General features: G+C 39.2%; 1 protein-coding gene across 1 annotated transcript in view; it reads right to left on the bottom strand.

Moving 5' to 3' along the window:
• Positions 1–16,990, bottom strand: part of dnah2 (dynein, axonemal, heavy chain 2) — a 72,619-nt gene that overhangs the window by 30,547 nt on the left and 25,082 nt on the right. Inside the window, exons 28-50 of the mRNA XM_042512065.1 lie at positions 16,855–16,980; positions 16,328–16,438; positions 15,936–16,124; positions 15,497–15,600; positions 15,017–15,206; positions 14,130–14,310; positions 13,846–13,973; positions 11,714–11,866; positions 10,580–10,705; positions 9,817–10,035; positions 8,638–8,755; positions 7,845–7,981; positions 6,707–6,844; positions 6,423–6,581; positions 6,046–6,198; positions 4,853–4,944; positions 4,463–4,658; positions 3,101–3,325; positions 2,813–2,917; positions 1,329–1,517; positions 1,092–1,177; positions 813–940; positions 480–629 (exon numbers count right to left, since the gene is read on the bottom strand). Of these exons, the coding sequence (XP_042367999.1) occupies positions 480–629; positions 813–940; positions 1,092–1,177; positions 1,329–1,517; positions 2,813–2,917; positions 3,101–3,325; positions 4,463–4,658; positions 4,853–4,944; positions 6,046–6,198; positions 6,423–6,581; positions 6,707–6,844; positions 7,845–7,981; positions 8,638–8,755; positions 9,817–10,035; positions 10,580–10,705; positions 11,714–11,866; positions 13,846–13,973; positions 14,130–14,310; positions 15,017–15,206; positions 15,497–15,600; positions 15,936–16,124; positions 16,328–16,438; positions 16,855–16,980 (3,403 nt within the window). The remainder of the gene's footprint in view (positions 1–479; positions 630–812; positions 941–1,091; positions 1,178–1,328; positions 1,518–2,812; positions 2,918–3,100; positions 3,326–4,462; positions 4,659–4,852; positions 4,945–6,045; positions 6,199–6,422; positions 6,582–6,706; positions 6,845–7,844; positions 7,982–8,637; positions 8,756–9,816; positions 10,036–10,579; positions 10,706–11,713; positions 11,867–13,845; positions 13,974–14,129; positions 14,311–15,016; positions 15,207–15,496; positions 15,601–15,935; positions 16,125–16,327; positions 16,439–16,854; positions 16,981–16,990) is intronic.

Raw genomic sequence — 16,990 nt, 5'->3', positions numbered from 1 at the left:
ATAGACCTTCACTGTGGCTGGAAATGCCTGTACATGTACATGTGGGCACATTAACATTTACAGATTAGTGTTGACCCACGATGTTTCTATGGTAATTTAGTGCTATTGATTTGCAGTGGCGTGTGGTAAAGTGGAAGATTGACAGCAGTGTGCAGAGAGCAGAGCCTTAGCAGTGCTTAGAGGCCCTCTCTCTCTCTCTCGACTACAGGGTAGCTTTTAGCTGCACCGCATGCTGTGTTTTTCAAAAGAGCTTCAAACTGGGCCTGAATCATAAAACTGACAAAACTGTGAACAGAGCAAAGACACATCAGTGTAGAACAAAGTACCTCTTATATTGATTGTGATAATATACTGGATTGATTGGACAGAATGTGATGGGTAGAACTGATGCTGTGGGTTGATGTGTGAGGGAAGTTTTATGCACTGTGTGTCCATTTAAAATGTGTGCGGATGTGTGTGTGAGGTGTACTCAGACGCACTATGTTCGATGGCGTCTCGGAAGAGCACCAGGCTCATGGGCACTACGCCAGGTGTCAGGTTGTAGTCCTCCAGCTGGGTCTCCATGAACTTCTTGAGACTCTTCATGTCAAATAGGTCCTCATACACACAAGACTCATTCAGGAAATCCCCTGACACATAAACGCAAAATAAACAGTTAACACATTCATAGTTTGTGGTGAGAAGACTCATGCTTAAAGAACAGTTCAATACCAATGCATTTTCTAATCTGTGAGGGTATTTTTACACTCACTGGTGTAACACTGGCATTGCTGTGTGTGTGCGCATGTGTGTGTTTACAGTAATAAATGTACCAAATATTGGTGGTTGTTTGGGGCAGATGCCGTGGAATGTGAGGTCAAAGAGTGAGCCCAGTTTCTCCCCAAGCAAAGCAACAAAGGCCTCCATGTCACTGCGATCGACAAGCCGATCTGAGAAAACCCTGAAATCAACAACAAAATATAGAAAACAATTATTATCCAATACATACAAAACAAACGCACTTGTGTGTTTTGGCCAATGTAAAATACAGTAGAGAGCAAATCTAGGCTTCAGCTAAGGGATAATGTGAAAACTTCAAAGATTTGTCTAACCGGAAGCACTCATGGATCCAGAGTCTAGTGATGTTGTTTTTGGTATCATGAAAGTCTGGGTGAGCTCTTAGCAGACCCTGAAACACCTAGAATGGGTGAAAAAAAGACTTAGATGTGTCATCTAATATTTGAAAATGTAGATTAAGTATTTTGACCTATCACGAAACTAAACAGTTTATGTTCTATTGTAAATTTCAAGAAAATACGTCAGCACAGCCCCTGTTTATTATGTTGTACCTTGGAGATATCTCTTAGGTTGAAGAGGTAGTGGATCTTGGCTGGAGTGGGAAGAAAGCGACCTGTAACAGCATGATACAGTTCCAACGTGGCCTGAGTCAGAACTTCTCCAATGGGTGTCAAACCCTGTTTAAACCCCTGTAGCTTCTGGTTTATCATGGTACTGTAGATCCGTTTGATCTGGGACTCCTGCATGCAGAAAAAACAGGTCTGCTCAAGTTTGGTGCATCTTGTAAATGGCACAGGCATGTCCTTAAAACACATTGATTTCAACGCCGTACTTGTCAAGAGAAAGAGAAATAGAATAGGATTTTTTAAAGGGGTGTAAAAATAATTCCAATTCTTGTTGTCCACTTAACACATTCAACAGTCTAGGCAAGTCGAGTGTTTACAGGTGTTCACTGCCTGTATGCACCATGGCTCCTGACATTTTGAAAAGCAAATTCATGTTCACTTGCGGCATTACAAAAAGCAGGGTGAAGACAGAGGTCGAGAGAGGCACATTTATGTAACAAGTGCTGGGGAAAAAGAAAAAACAAAAACAGTTGAGAGCATAACAACAGAGATGAAAAACTGCCAGATAAAAGACCAAAAGAGACCAGAGGTGAGCTGGAGAGGAAGCAAGCAATGAGTGCAAAGAGCAAGGAAAGTATATAAAAACCCCAAAGGATATATAACTGTACAAACAAAAAACAAAAAAAGGAAAAAAAGACAGAGGAGGCAGGTGAGATAAATTAGCATGTATAAAAAAGTGGCTGACAGATGGTGAATAAAAATGATAAAATGTACTACCAGGACCAAATAGCTGGATGATAGGGACAAAGGGAAGAAATAGCATTACTGAAAAGGGAGTGAGGCTATTCTAGTTGAATGTGAAAAAAATTAAAACTAAAATTCTGGGTACTTTTATTTCATCAGATATTTGTCAAATTATAAGGCCCTTTTATAGCTAAAGTGCATAACTTTTGTCTCCCATCTGGCAGTGAGAGTAACTACATAAACAACCTTGATGTGTGCTTATGGTATATGCCTGCAGTTTAGCGTGCTGCATCTCCACTGCACCCAGGAGCACTCCTATTATGTCTTTTTTTTAAACTTTAAATCCTCCTCTTAATGCAGAGTTTCTTTCTATGAAATATCAACTGAAGAAACTTCTAATGGATGCTTTCTAAGATTTCTGCCATAACTCACAGCATACTACTAGCTGCTACTCAGTCACTATGGCACCTCCACTTTTCAATCTTAACTTTAAACGGTCAACACACATAGTATCAGAGGAAACATTCAGAATCATGCACATAAAGATGAGGCATTGAGAAAACAAAACAAAAAGCAGTGTAATGGACATTAATTTATGTGTAAATGTCCCATTCTCTAGCTCTCCAGCTTTACGTAAAATTCCATTAGTTATTCTAATTTTTTAAAACTTATGTTGGTAGAGGTAAAGGAGAGGAAAAACGGGCAAAATAGTCAGCTTGACTTACATTAGGGAAGGTCATATTGATGAGATTGAATCGACTTTGTAGGCGACCAGAGATGTGAGTCCTCCCTCCACCAGGGGGCCCCATGGACGCCAACAAGAACATGTCCTAACAAAGCAGACACACACAACAAAAAAAGCAGAGTAGGATACACCTATGCAATACTGTATATATATCACACATGTAAATCTCTTGTCCTCGATGAAGAATGGTAATTGAGAGGTAACAATGGAGGATATGGCACCTAAAACCAATCTCACTCCTGCCCCCCATCAAAATGCCTTTCCTCACCTTGACGAATTTCAGGGTCTGTTTTTGGCGGTCATACCAGAAGCCATAGTCGATCCAGAGGCGCAGCAGTTCCAGTGGCGGCTGGGAGCCAAAGAGGTCATGAGCTGGCATGTTGAGGTCGTCCAGGAAACACAGCAGGCGCTTCCCACCTGTTGGCACAAAAACGCCCTTTGTTCTCTTCTCGATGCGGCTCTCCACGATGGCCTGGATGTTATTGGAGGTGGTCTGGAGAGAGATGGACACAAAGAAAGACAAAGATACAGAAAAGATGAAAAAGGAAGTTCCATTGTGTACCTTATGGTATGAAACAACATAAAACATGTGACAATAAAGTTCTGCAATGAAATCAATACTGAGAAAATATACATCAAACACTCAATTGCTTAGAAAGTGTTTGTGTGAATGTGCGTACAATTTCAGCTTATCAACCACATTACATAGTACTCTGTCTTTAAGCTTGAAATGACAATGATTCATACAGAGAAAAAAAAGAAAGCTGGGGAACACTCAGCCACTCAGAGGCTAGAGTTGAACATTGCAGATTAGCAGATGAACTAAAAGAAGCAGTGTGTGTGTTGGAAAAGGCAGAGTGAAAAACAATATAAATTAGGAATGCTTATCCCAAAATATTTATGAATCAATTCAAATGGCAGGAAATGACACAGATGCAGCGGAGAGATGAGGGAAAATTGGTGGGGAGAGAGATGCCAGGTCGGAGATGGTAATGATGGTGATAGTGGTAGGTAAGTGTGGGATTGGTGAGTGCCTCCATCATCTCTGGCTCTCTATTATGCCTTCATCACTGCTATTCAGCAATGACATCTACCTTGGAGCTGCACGCTGCACTTTTACTCTAATTGTAGTGAAACTGAGATGGAGGCTATTCAAAGCCCTGGTGGGGTGGGAGGGAGGCTGTTGCACTCACACACACCCAACACCTGTACTCAATCACATCCATGTGTCTGCATCGCATGCTGCGAGTGGGTGGATCGTGTAATAAGATGTTCATATGTGGGTGAATTTTGTGCATGTGTGACATACTCTATGACTGCATGTATGTTGCTGCCTGGTGGAAATACAAGATATTAAAAATTCATATCATAGGAGTAATATCCCATCTTTATCTTTCAGGAGACCAAGCCAAGGGCTAGAAATGTTTGGAGGACAAGAGGTTAGATTCGCATGCAAATAAAGGACAAATAAAATCTAATAAAAAACATGTTTTCCATCCCTGTTACGAAATACACATATTTACTTTTATTTTAGAGACTACCGTTAAAAATCATTCTCTGTTTTTTACAAGGATAGAATAATAAGAAAATGGCATTCACAGACACACAGAGACCATGCAAAGGCACTAACCTGTGAGGACATGTTGACAGTTAGGCCAGTCCACTTGCTATCCAAGCCCTGCAGGACATTCTGGGCCACTGAGGTTTTACCGGTGCCCACAGGCCCAGTGAGCAGCACTGGGTACTGACTCAACACCAGAGCCTTCACCAGGAAGTCATAGCGAACTGTGTCCACTGTGGGAACCATAATCTTATAGAATGGAGCGCTGCAGGAAGGAGGGATATAGATGTATCGTAGATATTAGTGGTAGGTGATACCATCAAGTATACCAGTGTTTAGTTTCAAAGGTGAATGTACCCTGATTTGCATGGTGTAATGGGTAAATCATCCATCCATTCACACACGCACACATGCACACAACAGCTGATGTCAGAAACATAAGACCACCTGGTTACTTACTCTGCATTGTAACGCCAGCCCTTAGGCAGCTTATCTTCAAAAGAAGCCCAGGTCTTGTTCTTGGTGTCTACATAGTACTCATAAACTGTGTCCTGAAAGAGTTAAAATTAAAAGTTTAAAGAAAGCTGGTGCCAGCTCAGACAGAATCATGCACTTTGCTGATGAAAAGTGGTAGTGTATAGTATTATCTCTCATGAATGTTGTGCTTGTATATTACTCATTGCATTTTCTATGCATAATCAGATACTGTATGTTGTTTATGTGTTATGTATTGAAGTGGAGGTATGCATTCTATATTAGAAATAATAATATATGCAAAAAGGCAACTGATAAATATCATCAAGATAAATATGTAAGTAATGAATTTGTATTTTGACTAAGATTAATTTCTAAGTAAGAATTTGTATTTTTGATTTCTATAAATATGCAAATAATGAATTTATACCTTTGATAAGGATACTACATATGTATTGACTGTCTATTTTTTGTATAACAAAGTTAAAAAGTATTAAATAATATAATTAGAGAAGTTTAGGAAAATTAGTTAGCTTAATTAATTATTAATTAGGAATAAGAGCATAGGTTTAGATCAATAAGGAAGCTGGTTAATTTTAAATCAGTTACTTACGGAGAAGGGGCAGGATTAAATAAGTTTGTACTTCTTCTAACTCCTTTTCGAATATGTAAACCAAATCATCAAGTGTTCCAAATTTTCTTTTGCTTTACGCTTTTCATTGTCTGCGAATATTACTTTTTTCTGTCTGCCTGCTCATTTGCATGATCATCTCTCTTTTTTTCTTTTTTACATGTTTGAAATAAATTTCCAAATTCCCAGTTTCCAAATTTCCAATTGCTTGCGTGCTGATTAATGCTTACATTGATCACACTGAGGCTGGTGATTGTAAAATCATCTACACATCATATTGATGGTGTTCTTATGGTATGATCTGACACAAAGTGGGATTCACTTTCTTAATACTTTATCAAACTATAATTGCTTCGAACGTCTTTCGATATTATAATAGCCCTCTAGTCTGCCAAAGCCAGACAATCATATTTAGTTCTGGAAGCTTTACTTGTCTTTTTTATAATTTTCACAAAATATAATTTAGTCTCAGCAGCTGCCGTTCCACTAAACAACTTGTCTTTGTGTGTCCTAAATGTGTAAACAAACATGATGCTCTAGAGAGGACCTTGATGGGGAAGTTGCCTTCCATCTCCCGTAGGAATTTGTCCATCCTCTTGCGTCCATCCTCATCAACAGAGGCACAGATGGACCAGATAAGGCTGAAGATGAACCAGAGCTCCACCATCCTACCCAAGTTTTCTGTGTCTGAAGTATTCACCTGCAGTAAGGGAGAAAATATCATATTCTAATGTCAGTTTCACACATTTGGGATTTACTTTCTAATGTTTTTGTAATTAGTGGCTTTAATCTAATGAAAAGTCATACATTAGTTACAGCAAATACCATTTAGGGATCAACATTGAAGGTGTGCTGGAAAGTGGTTGCCCGTGAGGGGATTATAATGTGCAGTGGAGGTTAGAAATTGCTCTTTACGTGTCATACCCCATTGCTGGATGTGGCCAGGCAGTCATAAAGGCGGCAGAGAGAGATTACTCCATTGAGCTCAGTGATGGGAATCAGCTCTTTACAGTTGCTCCTCTTAAACTTCAGTGTGTTCTCTATGTATTTCTCAAACAAACGCTCTAAATGGTTCACTTCAGCCTGTGGAGAAATTGAGCATTTAGGAGATCAATAGGTTGCCAGAAAATAGAGGGATAGAATGGGAGTCATTGAGTAAAGTTGTTCTAAAAGGAAACTTTGAGTTATTATGAGTGAATGCATTGTACCTTGTGTCGCTTGCTCAGCCAGGACTGAACAAAAGGCTTCCATCCCAGATCAGTGTAATCATTGTAGACCATCCCACAGCGAGACACTGTAGCTGGAGAGGCCATTGCCAGGTTCTCCACTTCAAACAGCAGAGACACCTGTGACAAAAAAGAGTTTTTGAATAGATTTTGGTTATAATTTGACTTTAAGTGACTGATCATGATGCAGTTAAACATGGTAATTAATTTGGTTTGTTTTATTAGTGATTTTTTTTTTAAAATATATAATCTGGGACCACGAACAGGTAAGAATTATTGTCCCCAAAAAGAAAATGTGTGTCAACAGAGTGTGCATTTTTTGTGTCTTCAGAACATTTACATACAACAACATACCGTGTAAATGTTTGTACAGTGAAGTTGTGTGTTATTCTGACTTTTTTACACCAATTACTGTGATTGCTGAAGTTACATTTCAATGTTATTAGGTTCTCTTCTCGAGAGGCAGAATGCTGACATCAATTTCAAAGAAACAGCAAATTTAATTAACTTAAAACCATGACTTTTTCATCATGCACATTCATGTTTATTGTCAGTATGTCTTAAAAGGGAAACTGTGTTTTTCAGCTCATTAGTGTGTTGGCTAAATTTTACTGAAAGCTCCTTCCCTCTCTTAATTATGTAAAGCGCATAAACATGGTGGTGATTTGTTGGCTGTCGCTTTGTTCCATTTTTTACATGAGCCAGACTGTCAGCTAAATGGATCAAGCCACTTGAATGTTCTGGCTCCCTCTCAGTTTTAAGCTTTTAATCTTACCCTGTCTTTGTGCTTCTGCCTTGTGCAATGTACTAGACAGAAACCAAAACAGCCCACTTTGTTTCCTTTGAGACACAACTTTTAGTGGCTGCACAGAACAAAAGTTATCCATTGCATATTCACTACTTCCTATTTGGAAACTTGTAAAAGTTGGCAATGACTAGCTCCCAATTGTTGGCTGGAATTATGACTACTGTAATTCTTAACACAATGTTTTCACATTTGAATGACTTTGAAATTTAATCTCTGAAAAAGCACAAGTGCGCTGATTTAATTTTAGCTGCTTCAGTTTCAGGGTCCTGGTGCTGTGCAAACTGTGAGTTTAGTTTCAAGCTCTGTTCCCACCTGTTCAGGCATGGAGATCCTCTCTCCATTAATGAGTGTGAGCACCTTGTTGTCATCCATAACAGAGTTCATGCTCTCTATCCACAGTGTGTCAACGGGCCCGTCAAACACGATCCACTTCTCGTCTGGTTTGTCGTCTTAAGAACAGAGACAACAGTGTGTGATAGAAAAAGAAAAGGGCCTTTTAAATATAGTGGGAATGTTCATATTGTGACAGATATTTTGCACACAATTTTAAGACAGCAGAATTAATATGTCTGTGATGTTAGCAGTTTACATTTCCATTTTTTAAAAAATGTGTAAAAATTACTTGCAATTTTTAGATTTGTGGTTTGAAAAGCATTTACATACTGACCACAAAACGTTGGTGTCTATACAAGAGAGTCATGTACCAGTGTTTGTGTTGCATGGCAAAGTAATACTAACATTTTCGTGTTATGTGTTAGATTCAATACACTATTTTCCCAGTAGCTTTACTACAACAGCCAAATAGCCTGGTGAAAAGAAGAAAGTGATCTGCCATATACCACTTTTCTCTCTGGACTTCGTGCTTGTTTAGTCAGAATTTCATTCAACCTGAGGGTGAACAAGGACCTGTGCATGGATGGATACTCTATGAGACAATATAAAAATTGATTTTAGTTGAGCTGGAGTTTAGAAATAGGAATGAAATACATCCAGAGGAAGAGCCATAAGTCCCTTGTGTGTATTCACATATACTATATTACATGTAGTATAAACAGCAATGTGTGGGTTTTTTTATTTCGTTTTTTTTTTTTTTTCTGGTAGGCACCTGCGCAGGCTGATCTCATGAGTGAAGACAGCACTCCATCAGTCCACTCGTTGGTGGAGAGGTCGTTCTCTCCATACAGCTCCCCCAGACTCATTGCCTTTGGGTTCAAAGGAAAATCCTGTTGTTCCACGGGGACCAAAGCATGAGAGAGAAGATGATAAAAAAAAGTCAATTATAAATGGCAGATAAGAATTACTGAAGGCAGCAACGATGCAAACATAATATTAGAAAAGCAGCTTTTCACAGAGCGTGCATTTTTTTCCCCCAAATGTATAGTTTTTCTTGACCCCTGATATTAATAAGGTAAGATAATACATATAAGTACATTTTTTGTACAACTTAGTACATGGAGAACAAATACAGACATATCTATATGTTTTTGTTATGTTAGTGGTCACTGTCAAATTAATGTTGAGAGTGCGTACTGTCTCTGTGGTCACTGAAGCATGCGCAGATTTCATTTCCTTAATTGTCTAATGTGCGAGTTTCACAAGTGTTTTGGAGTTGAGTGTATAATTTCTTTGGCTTGCTCTGGTTCCAGCGTTACAAAATGACATCCTCAAAATTTGGTTCAAGAGAGAAAGGAAGCCTTATCTTGTTATTGCGGTGACCTTTCCTTCACACGAGTAGTTCCAACATGTTTCAAATGTCTGTGTGTAAGTGTGTGTTTGTGTGTGTGTTTACCTGTGTGAGTGCATGTGTTTGCATGTGGGTGGAATAAAACCACACAATAAAGAAGGAAAGAGACAGAAACTGGAAATCTGAGAGAGAGGAGGCTGGCATGGGGAGAGACACCAGAAATAGATATGAAAAGAGCGCTGAGGAAAAAAGACAAAGCAAGAGATAAAAAATAGGGAGAAGTTAGCAGAAGGAGGTAAGATAAAAAGTAATAATGGCAGTAAGAGGGAAAACATGACGGTTTTCGAATGGCTGTTTTACAAGAAGTAATAAACTAGTGCCTAAAAAAATAGGCAGAGCTGGATGAAAACAGTAAAAATGTGCATGAAACCAGCCGCTTGAGTCATTTGGATTAACACCTAATTTGAGAGGCAGTTGTTATTTGTCACTTTGTGTAAATTTGAAAAGGATTGTTCTCTTTAGACCCAGCAACATTCTTTTTGATTAAAGGAGCAGTATCAGGCAATAAATTACAGTGTGTTCTTTTCCATCCACACCCACCTGGACCAGCTGGAAGCCAGGCACTCCCTTTCGGTGCAAAGAAGTGAGGGCATTTTGCAGAGTTCTCCAGGTGACACTCTTAGCACTACCTGTCTTACCCACCAGCATGGAGGAGTGTCGGGAGTTTTTGGTCTCATAAAGTTGGATGACTTTGGTCACAGTAAAAGGAGTCACCTGCAAACTGCTCTGGCAAAGCTCCAACTTTATAGCCTCCTCCAACTACAACAAAATGAAAAGATAGTCACAGTGAAAGTGGTACCCTGAGTGATGCCGTCAAGTTGTATTCAAGCTCTTGCGTGTTGGATTAAGTAGCATCTAGTGGTAAAGTTGCAGATAGCGACAAACTGAAACTTCTGTGTAACGTGTGTATACCTACAGTGGCTGAAGCGAAAATGCAAAATGTGAACGGCCTTAAGTAAAGCCAGTGTTTGGTTTGTCCATTCTGGGCTATGCATATGCAGGGCCCCAAGGGATGGGCAGATTGAAAAAGATGTGTGGACCAAGATACTATCTCATTGATCGATCTTGCTTCTTTCTCTTTCCTCCAAACAAGGGTAATCTCAAAAATTTGCAATCTGCTCATCACAGTATAGTCAGACAAAAAAAACCAGCAGAGATGAAAAATGCAACATCAAGGCAGCATTAAATATTCAGCCTGCATATGTGCGCTCAGTGTGTGCCTTACATGCTATGATTTATGTCTGTATAATTAATATACCCTCTCCACCAAAGAGGCAGCCATATAGAACGGCTGCTGACCTACCTTGCCATAGTCTATGACGGGGGTTTCCACAGCAGGGAACAGGTCCTGTGTGATCCCATTGAACAGTGGCACATCAGTGGAGGTTAGCTTAGCAATGTTCATGTCTTTCATTGCCATTAACAAGATCTGAGGACACAGACACAAAGATAGATTCAGGCACAATTATGTTTCCTATGGAAAGATTCAGTTTATTTGAAAAGGGAAAAACACTAGTTACTTAGTTCAGTTAAATATTTAGGCGCTGGTTCTTCTATGATTTGACATGGCCGTTAGATTAATGCTAAAAGAGAGATGACAGCTCAGCTTAAGTTCACAGCAACTCATTATCAGTCATAGAAACTGCCTGCTATTCCCATGGAATTTAGTCTGTTTAGTATGAAATTCCCTCTTTGTGTTTCATCATACAGTGTCTCCTCATTGATCTGCAGGGGAGGCCCGCAGTGAATTTAACTATGGGAGACACCTACTTGATTTGACTTCGGTAGCCTCACGCCAGCTTCTAATAAACCTTTGAATACACTTTTGTACATAATAAGGACTGTAGATATTGTCCCTCGTCACTTACACAGGAGGTGCATTAGTAAGAGATCTCTTAATGGCCAGTGCGAACAGCAGGAATGATTATAGTAAGCAAAACCTGTTTAAATGCTTATATAGACACATGACTGAAATTGTTAACCTACCCTACATGTAAACAGTTCAGCATTAATCCTTTAGAATCTGGATGGACATCAGTTTTGTTGAGCTGCATCCAGATGCCTTTCACAGGCATTTAAACCTAATGAACCTGAGAAAACGGGTTTGATTTCTTTTAAAAACTTTGGGAAAAGGCAATAAACAACTAAAAAAAAACAAGTAAAAGGTGATAAGAAAATAAATTGAAAATTAGGTGTTGGGAGATTATTAGATATGTACTGATAGTTATAGTTATTGTAATTCTATGATTACAATTAGGATACAGAAAAAAAAAGTAATTTTCTTGTAATTATTTTTTCTTGCTAATTTTTGGGCCATTCCGAGTTAAGTTGCTCATTGGTTTCTTCCCATGTTTTTGACAGAAATTAAGTCAATTTGCTCAGGTTTCAGGGGGTTAAATACCAGTGGACTAGTTTGTTTTACATAAGAGAAACCTACTTCTTCATCAGGAATGTTGGGGCAAGAGCGCCGCTTCTTTCCAGCATAGCGGAGCAAGGAGGTGAGAGCACGCAGGCCAAAATCATAGTGGTCCTGTTTAGACAGCTGCTGCACTGCGAGGGAGTACAGGGTGTATACTTTCTTAGCCAGAAGCTATGAAGACGGAGACAGAGACAGATGTGGGGTGACACAGAGTAACAACATAAACAGAGACAAAAAAATAAGAAACAAAGGGCAGAGGAAGAAGGCTGAATGTTGACTGAATTCATTTTGTGTGTGTGTGTGTGTGTGTGTGTGTGTGTGTGTGTGTGTGTGTGTGTGTGTGTGCAGGGGGCAGGGAGATGCTGTGGATCAAGAGTTGGCACAATCTGGTGACTGGGTGTATCTCAGCCCCTCCCTAGCCCTCCCTTTTTTTGATACCTATTTCACATTCCAGGGAGGAGGCACTCGAGCCAAAAGTCAAGGGTTTGGTTACTCTTTAGCCAGGATTAAAATTTATAGTATAAACCAGAGATGAGCCAGGATGACTTAGCAGGGCAGTGTGCATGTAAAGAATGTCACTGAGCATGAATCCATCACTTCACATTCCCTGCCTTATTGGACATAAAAGACACATCCTAAGTCATACATCCTGTCAACCCTCAAAAAACTCTATGCGAGTCTGTAACTTTGATGAAAAGGCAAGCAGTGCATTTCTAATTGAATCCATCAGATTGACTTGATGATATTGCATCTCTATCATTGTAGAAGAACTTAATCTCATCTGCTGATTGCCTGAGCTCTTCACATAAAAGAAGCAGGAATGTTTCATTAAGGCTGTGATAATTCAACAGGATACACTTTAGAAATCAGTGCGTATTCAGAACTGTGTACAGGGTAAAAATAGCTCCCAGACCGAATTCATTAAATAGATACATCCACTATACAGACAAGGCCTTGTTACTGAGAAGAGAGAGAGTTGAAGTAAGGCTTTCTTATAGGTACACAGAGAAATAATCTGCAGCTCTTTATAACTGGCCGACAACCAGCAAACTAATCCAACTTTCATTAGGCGGGCTTCCATTTACCCTCAAATTGCGCATGTTAAATGCGTATAATGGAAACATGTCAATTTAGAAAAAACTCCCATTTTTCACAAAACAGTTTTTACCCTGGCATGGGTTGTGTATTTCAGGGGATTCGAAAAAGCAATATTTTGCAAAACTGCAATGAAAACTCTTTTTGGGCTTTTATAGGTCACATGCTTGTCAGTAAGAATTGGCTCCTTCGGGGATGATGCAGCAGGTGCTACAAGAGAAGTTACTGCATCGCATAAATTGTTAAAAGTTGAGTGGATTAACTGGAAGTTTTGAATCCACAATTCTTTGGTGAAATTTTGGACTATCACCTCCCAGAAATCCCTCATACATGGCCGCTCTCATGTGTAAGAGGCTTGCTTTTCCATTATTGCTTGCATAACACGCCTAAGTCACCTTCAATTGGAAATAATAACAGCTAGTACAATGGCTGCAATAGAAATAAATCCGGTAATGTTATGAACATCTATGTCCATGCTTCTTGAAATGTTATTGCGAGAGGCAAGAGAAGTCGCATAACATCACTCAATGGAAACACTGTCATCTGGCAATTGTGTTTTATCCACATTATAAAATATGGCTTAAATTTAGCACAAATCTGTAATGACAAACCACCAATTGAGTGTCTTTACATACATATTTTCTTGGCTTTCAGTATGACCCTAGTGTTTTGATGATACTTTGAGTTGGTGCACTGTCAGGTTTCTCAAAACCAGGATAAGGCCTTATACAGATTTTTGAAACCAGGATATGATTTACACACGCAACACATTACCAAGATACTCCAAAAACCTAATCACAACCCGGATATTTTTGTGATATTAGCAACGAACATGCCTGCACCTAAATCAACGATTCAGTTCATTTTAAAGACGATTATTCTCTATCAAATGCAGCAGAAAGTGTTTACCATCCTAATCTAAAAATACACTTTAACCCTAGGACTAGGACTAATCTTCATTACACTACTTTCTTTTTTATCTATTCTCTTTTACCTTTTTTTTCCAGCCCAACACTAATATTAATATAATCTAATATTTTCTTGAGTGGAAGTACCTTGCAGTTGTTGAAGCCCTCTCCAAACAGTATGATCTCAGCGATTAGAGTAGAATCTGGCACCACCATGGAGATAGGTCTGAACATGGACTTGAGGTTGTCTGGAAGCTCAGTGCGACCAGCGTAACCTAGAAAAAAATACAAATGGATAAAATATATATATAAATTTATGATAGTTGTTTTTATGCCAAAACAAAACATCCACTTAAAATGTCTCAAACTACTTATGCAATATAATCCACATAAAATGCTATGTTTGCATTTATACATTTGTGTTGACCTACCAGGATTCATGGTGATAAAGATGCCACATGACCAGACCAGACGTATGTGCTGCCCATCAAAGTAGAACTTGGACTGTCCAGCTGCAAGGGCAGATAGGATGGAGAGGATCTGCTGGGCCACTACCGACAGCACCTCAATGTTGATTCGGTTGAACTCATCGAAGCACCCCCATGCTCCTGTCTATTAAGGGTGGACACATTGAGATACATACAGATCACGTGGAGAGAACAGACTCCATTCCAATGAAGAAAAAATAAAAATTACATTGTAGACCAGAAGTTTAGCATAGATTTTTTCTCCCCATAGCTGAGTAACAAATCATTTGCCACATTTTTAACACACAGACCATTATGTCAATGTACAAACATTAAATACCAGTGATGCAAAGTAATTAGGTACAGTACAAGCAAGTGTAGTTAAGTAATTTTACTTTATTTTTATAACGGCCATGTATTATTGTGGATTAAGCTAGCTGGGAGAATATAAAGAAGTTGAAATTATCAGACACAACATTAATGATGCTTACATGTTAATGAATCAGTATTTAGAATTCAGTGATATTATATACATTATTCTGAAATGGCCCATTTTGCATAATGAGTACTTTTACTTTGGAACTTTAAAGGTCCTGTGTGTAGGATTTAGTGTCATCTAGTGACGAGGTTTCACATGCACGCACGCCGGCACGCACGCACACACACACACACACACACACACACTTGTGTGTAGCCGTAATGAGCAGCATATTCAGTCATGTCTTTATTTAAAAGGTATGAAAAACTCCTGTTTTACCTTTATTTAGGTTGACAACATAATTATTATAATGATTTTGACTACAGTCATCATAATTATCACTGTCATGCCTTATCTTGTAGTGTTTTCCTACCTGTGCCAGGCCAGAGTACATGCGTCCCATGGATTTGTAGTCTAGTCCTTCAGAGCAGTTGACAACAATGACATACATGCCCAGAGCTTTGCCTAAGTCCTTCACTGTCTCTGTCTTCCCAGTACCAGCTGGGCCTTTAGGAGAGCCCCCCCGATGGAGATGGAGTGCTGTGGTCAAGGTCATGTAACACCTGGACAGAGTCAAATATTTAAAGAAAGACATTTACGCTACAGAGAATCAACGTAGGGGAAAAAAAAATCATTATAGGCAAACATGAACAGTATATGTATTTAGTAATAAATGCTAAGAACATGTTTTAGTATTGCAACAACATTAAACAAATTAAATAAATATATCCTAAAAACTTTGAAAATACAATGTTTGTAACAACAGGGTCTAAAATTAAAATGATAAATACAGACTGACTGATGTGTTGATGCATTCATTGGTTAGTGCGTTAATTAACTGATTGACTGCTACCTGTCAGTAAGTGGAGTTATGACGAGCCGTCCAGAGTTGCCCAGGTACTCATAGCCATACTTAAAACTTGTGTTGGTTTGTCGGATTATGCAATCATTCTGATCCTATTAGGAGAGGAAACAAACCAGGAAAGGGGAAAGATTTGTGAAAGCTGTCTCTGTCTCCTTCCAACTCATCTCAGCTCAACAAATTTGCCATTGGGCAGGTCAGCAAACTGAATGGAGGGGATAAGATGTAGTGAGGTGTATGTCCTCTGCAGGAATCCTCTGGACAAACACACCACATGCAAAAGCCACAAAGTACAGCCACAAAAAAACTGTTGCAGAAACAATGGCTTGATTAAAATCACATGTGCTCTTTTTTTGTCCATGCTGCCTCTCCCCTGTTCTCTACACAGTCTGCTGGGCTTTTCTTACTTGCATCTCTCAGACTCTCATACCTTCTCCCAGTATAGTCGCAGCTGGCAGAGCCACTCGAAGGCATTGACATCATTGCACCCTGCCTTGGCCAGCTTATCAATGACATCCCGAGCATGAACCTCCACTGTGACCAGCGCTACAATCTTTAGACGAAGGACTTTGGACAGGTTGCCGCGGATGATCTCTGAATAGCACTGAAGCATGGAGACCTGAGAAACAACAGACAGATGCTTTTAATTCTTGATATCATTACACTAGCTATTCATGGCACTGAAAAACAATTTTATTTGGTTTGAATCATCACACTGGGTACAAAGCTTTTAGCTTGCTGAATGGAAACATACTGGTAACTTATGACATCAGCAAAAGGTTTTTAGAAAAGTTTAGTTGAGCAACAATAATCTGATCAAACCTGTTTCCTCTTCATGGACTTTAGGGAGGACTTATCACCTCTCTCCTTGCTGGTAACGAGAGATTTAGTGACATCAGTGGTCCACTGGATCTGACTAGCAGTGATCAGCATCTTAAACAGGAAAAAATACAAGCTTAACTTTTTTATTTTTTTTTATTTTCAGCTTTGTTATAATATTTTCCCCCAATGACATGGACTGATCAAAACCAATAGGAATGGACAGGGGTTAATTTAGTATAGCAGGAACTGGTATTTGTAAACACAGCAAATGGTATATAGTATGTTGCCCGAAATGGCATAAATACATTCATAGTATAGTGTGTGATCAGAAATGGCATAAAAGCATCATAGTATAGTGTGCTGTCCAAAATGGCATGAAAACGTCATAGAATAGTATGTCGTCCGAAATGGTATTCCTTTTAATGACCACCATTGACAGTAAGTCAAGAGCATGCCACTGCATCACTGTCGGGTATGAATGTCAGATAGGTGAAGATGCAGAGGCACCATAAGGAAGACACATGTACCTGTCCTGGCCATTCTTTGACCCATTTGTCTCTCTGTTCTGACATCTTCTTCAGAGCTTTGAGGCAGTTCATCAGATGACTCTTCAGTGTGAGACGCATGGCCTTCTCAACATCACACAGCCAAATCTATATACAC

This window comes from Plectropomus leopardus, chromosome 23 (genome assembly GCF_008729295.1).
Source record: "Plectropomus leopardus isolate mb chromosome 23, YSFRI_Pleo_2.0, whole genome shotgun sequence".
Taxonomy (NCBI): domain Eukaryota; kingdom Metazoa; phylum Chordata; class Actinopteri; order Perciformes; family Serranidae; genus Plectropomus; species Plectropomus leopardus.
The sequence above is the reverse complement of the archived record's forward strand: the minus strand, read 5'-3'. Positions and strand labels throughout refer to the sequence as shown.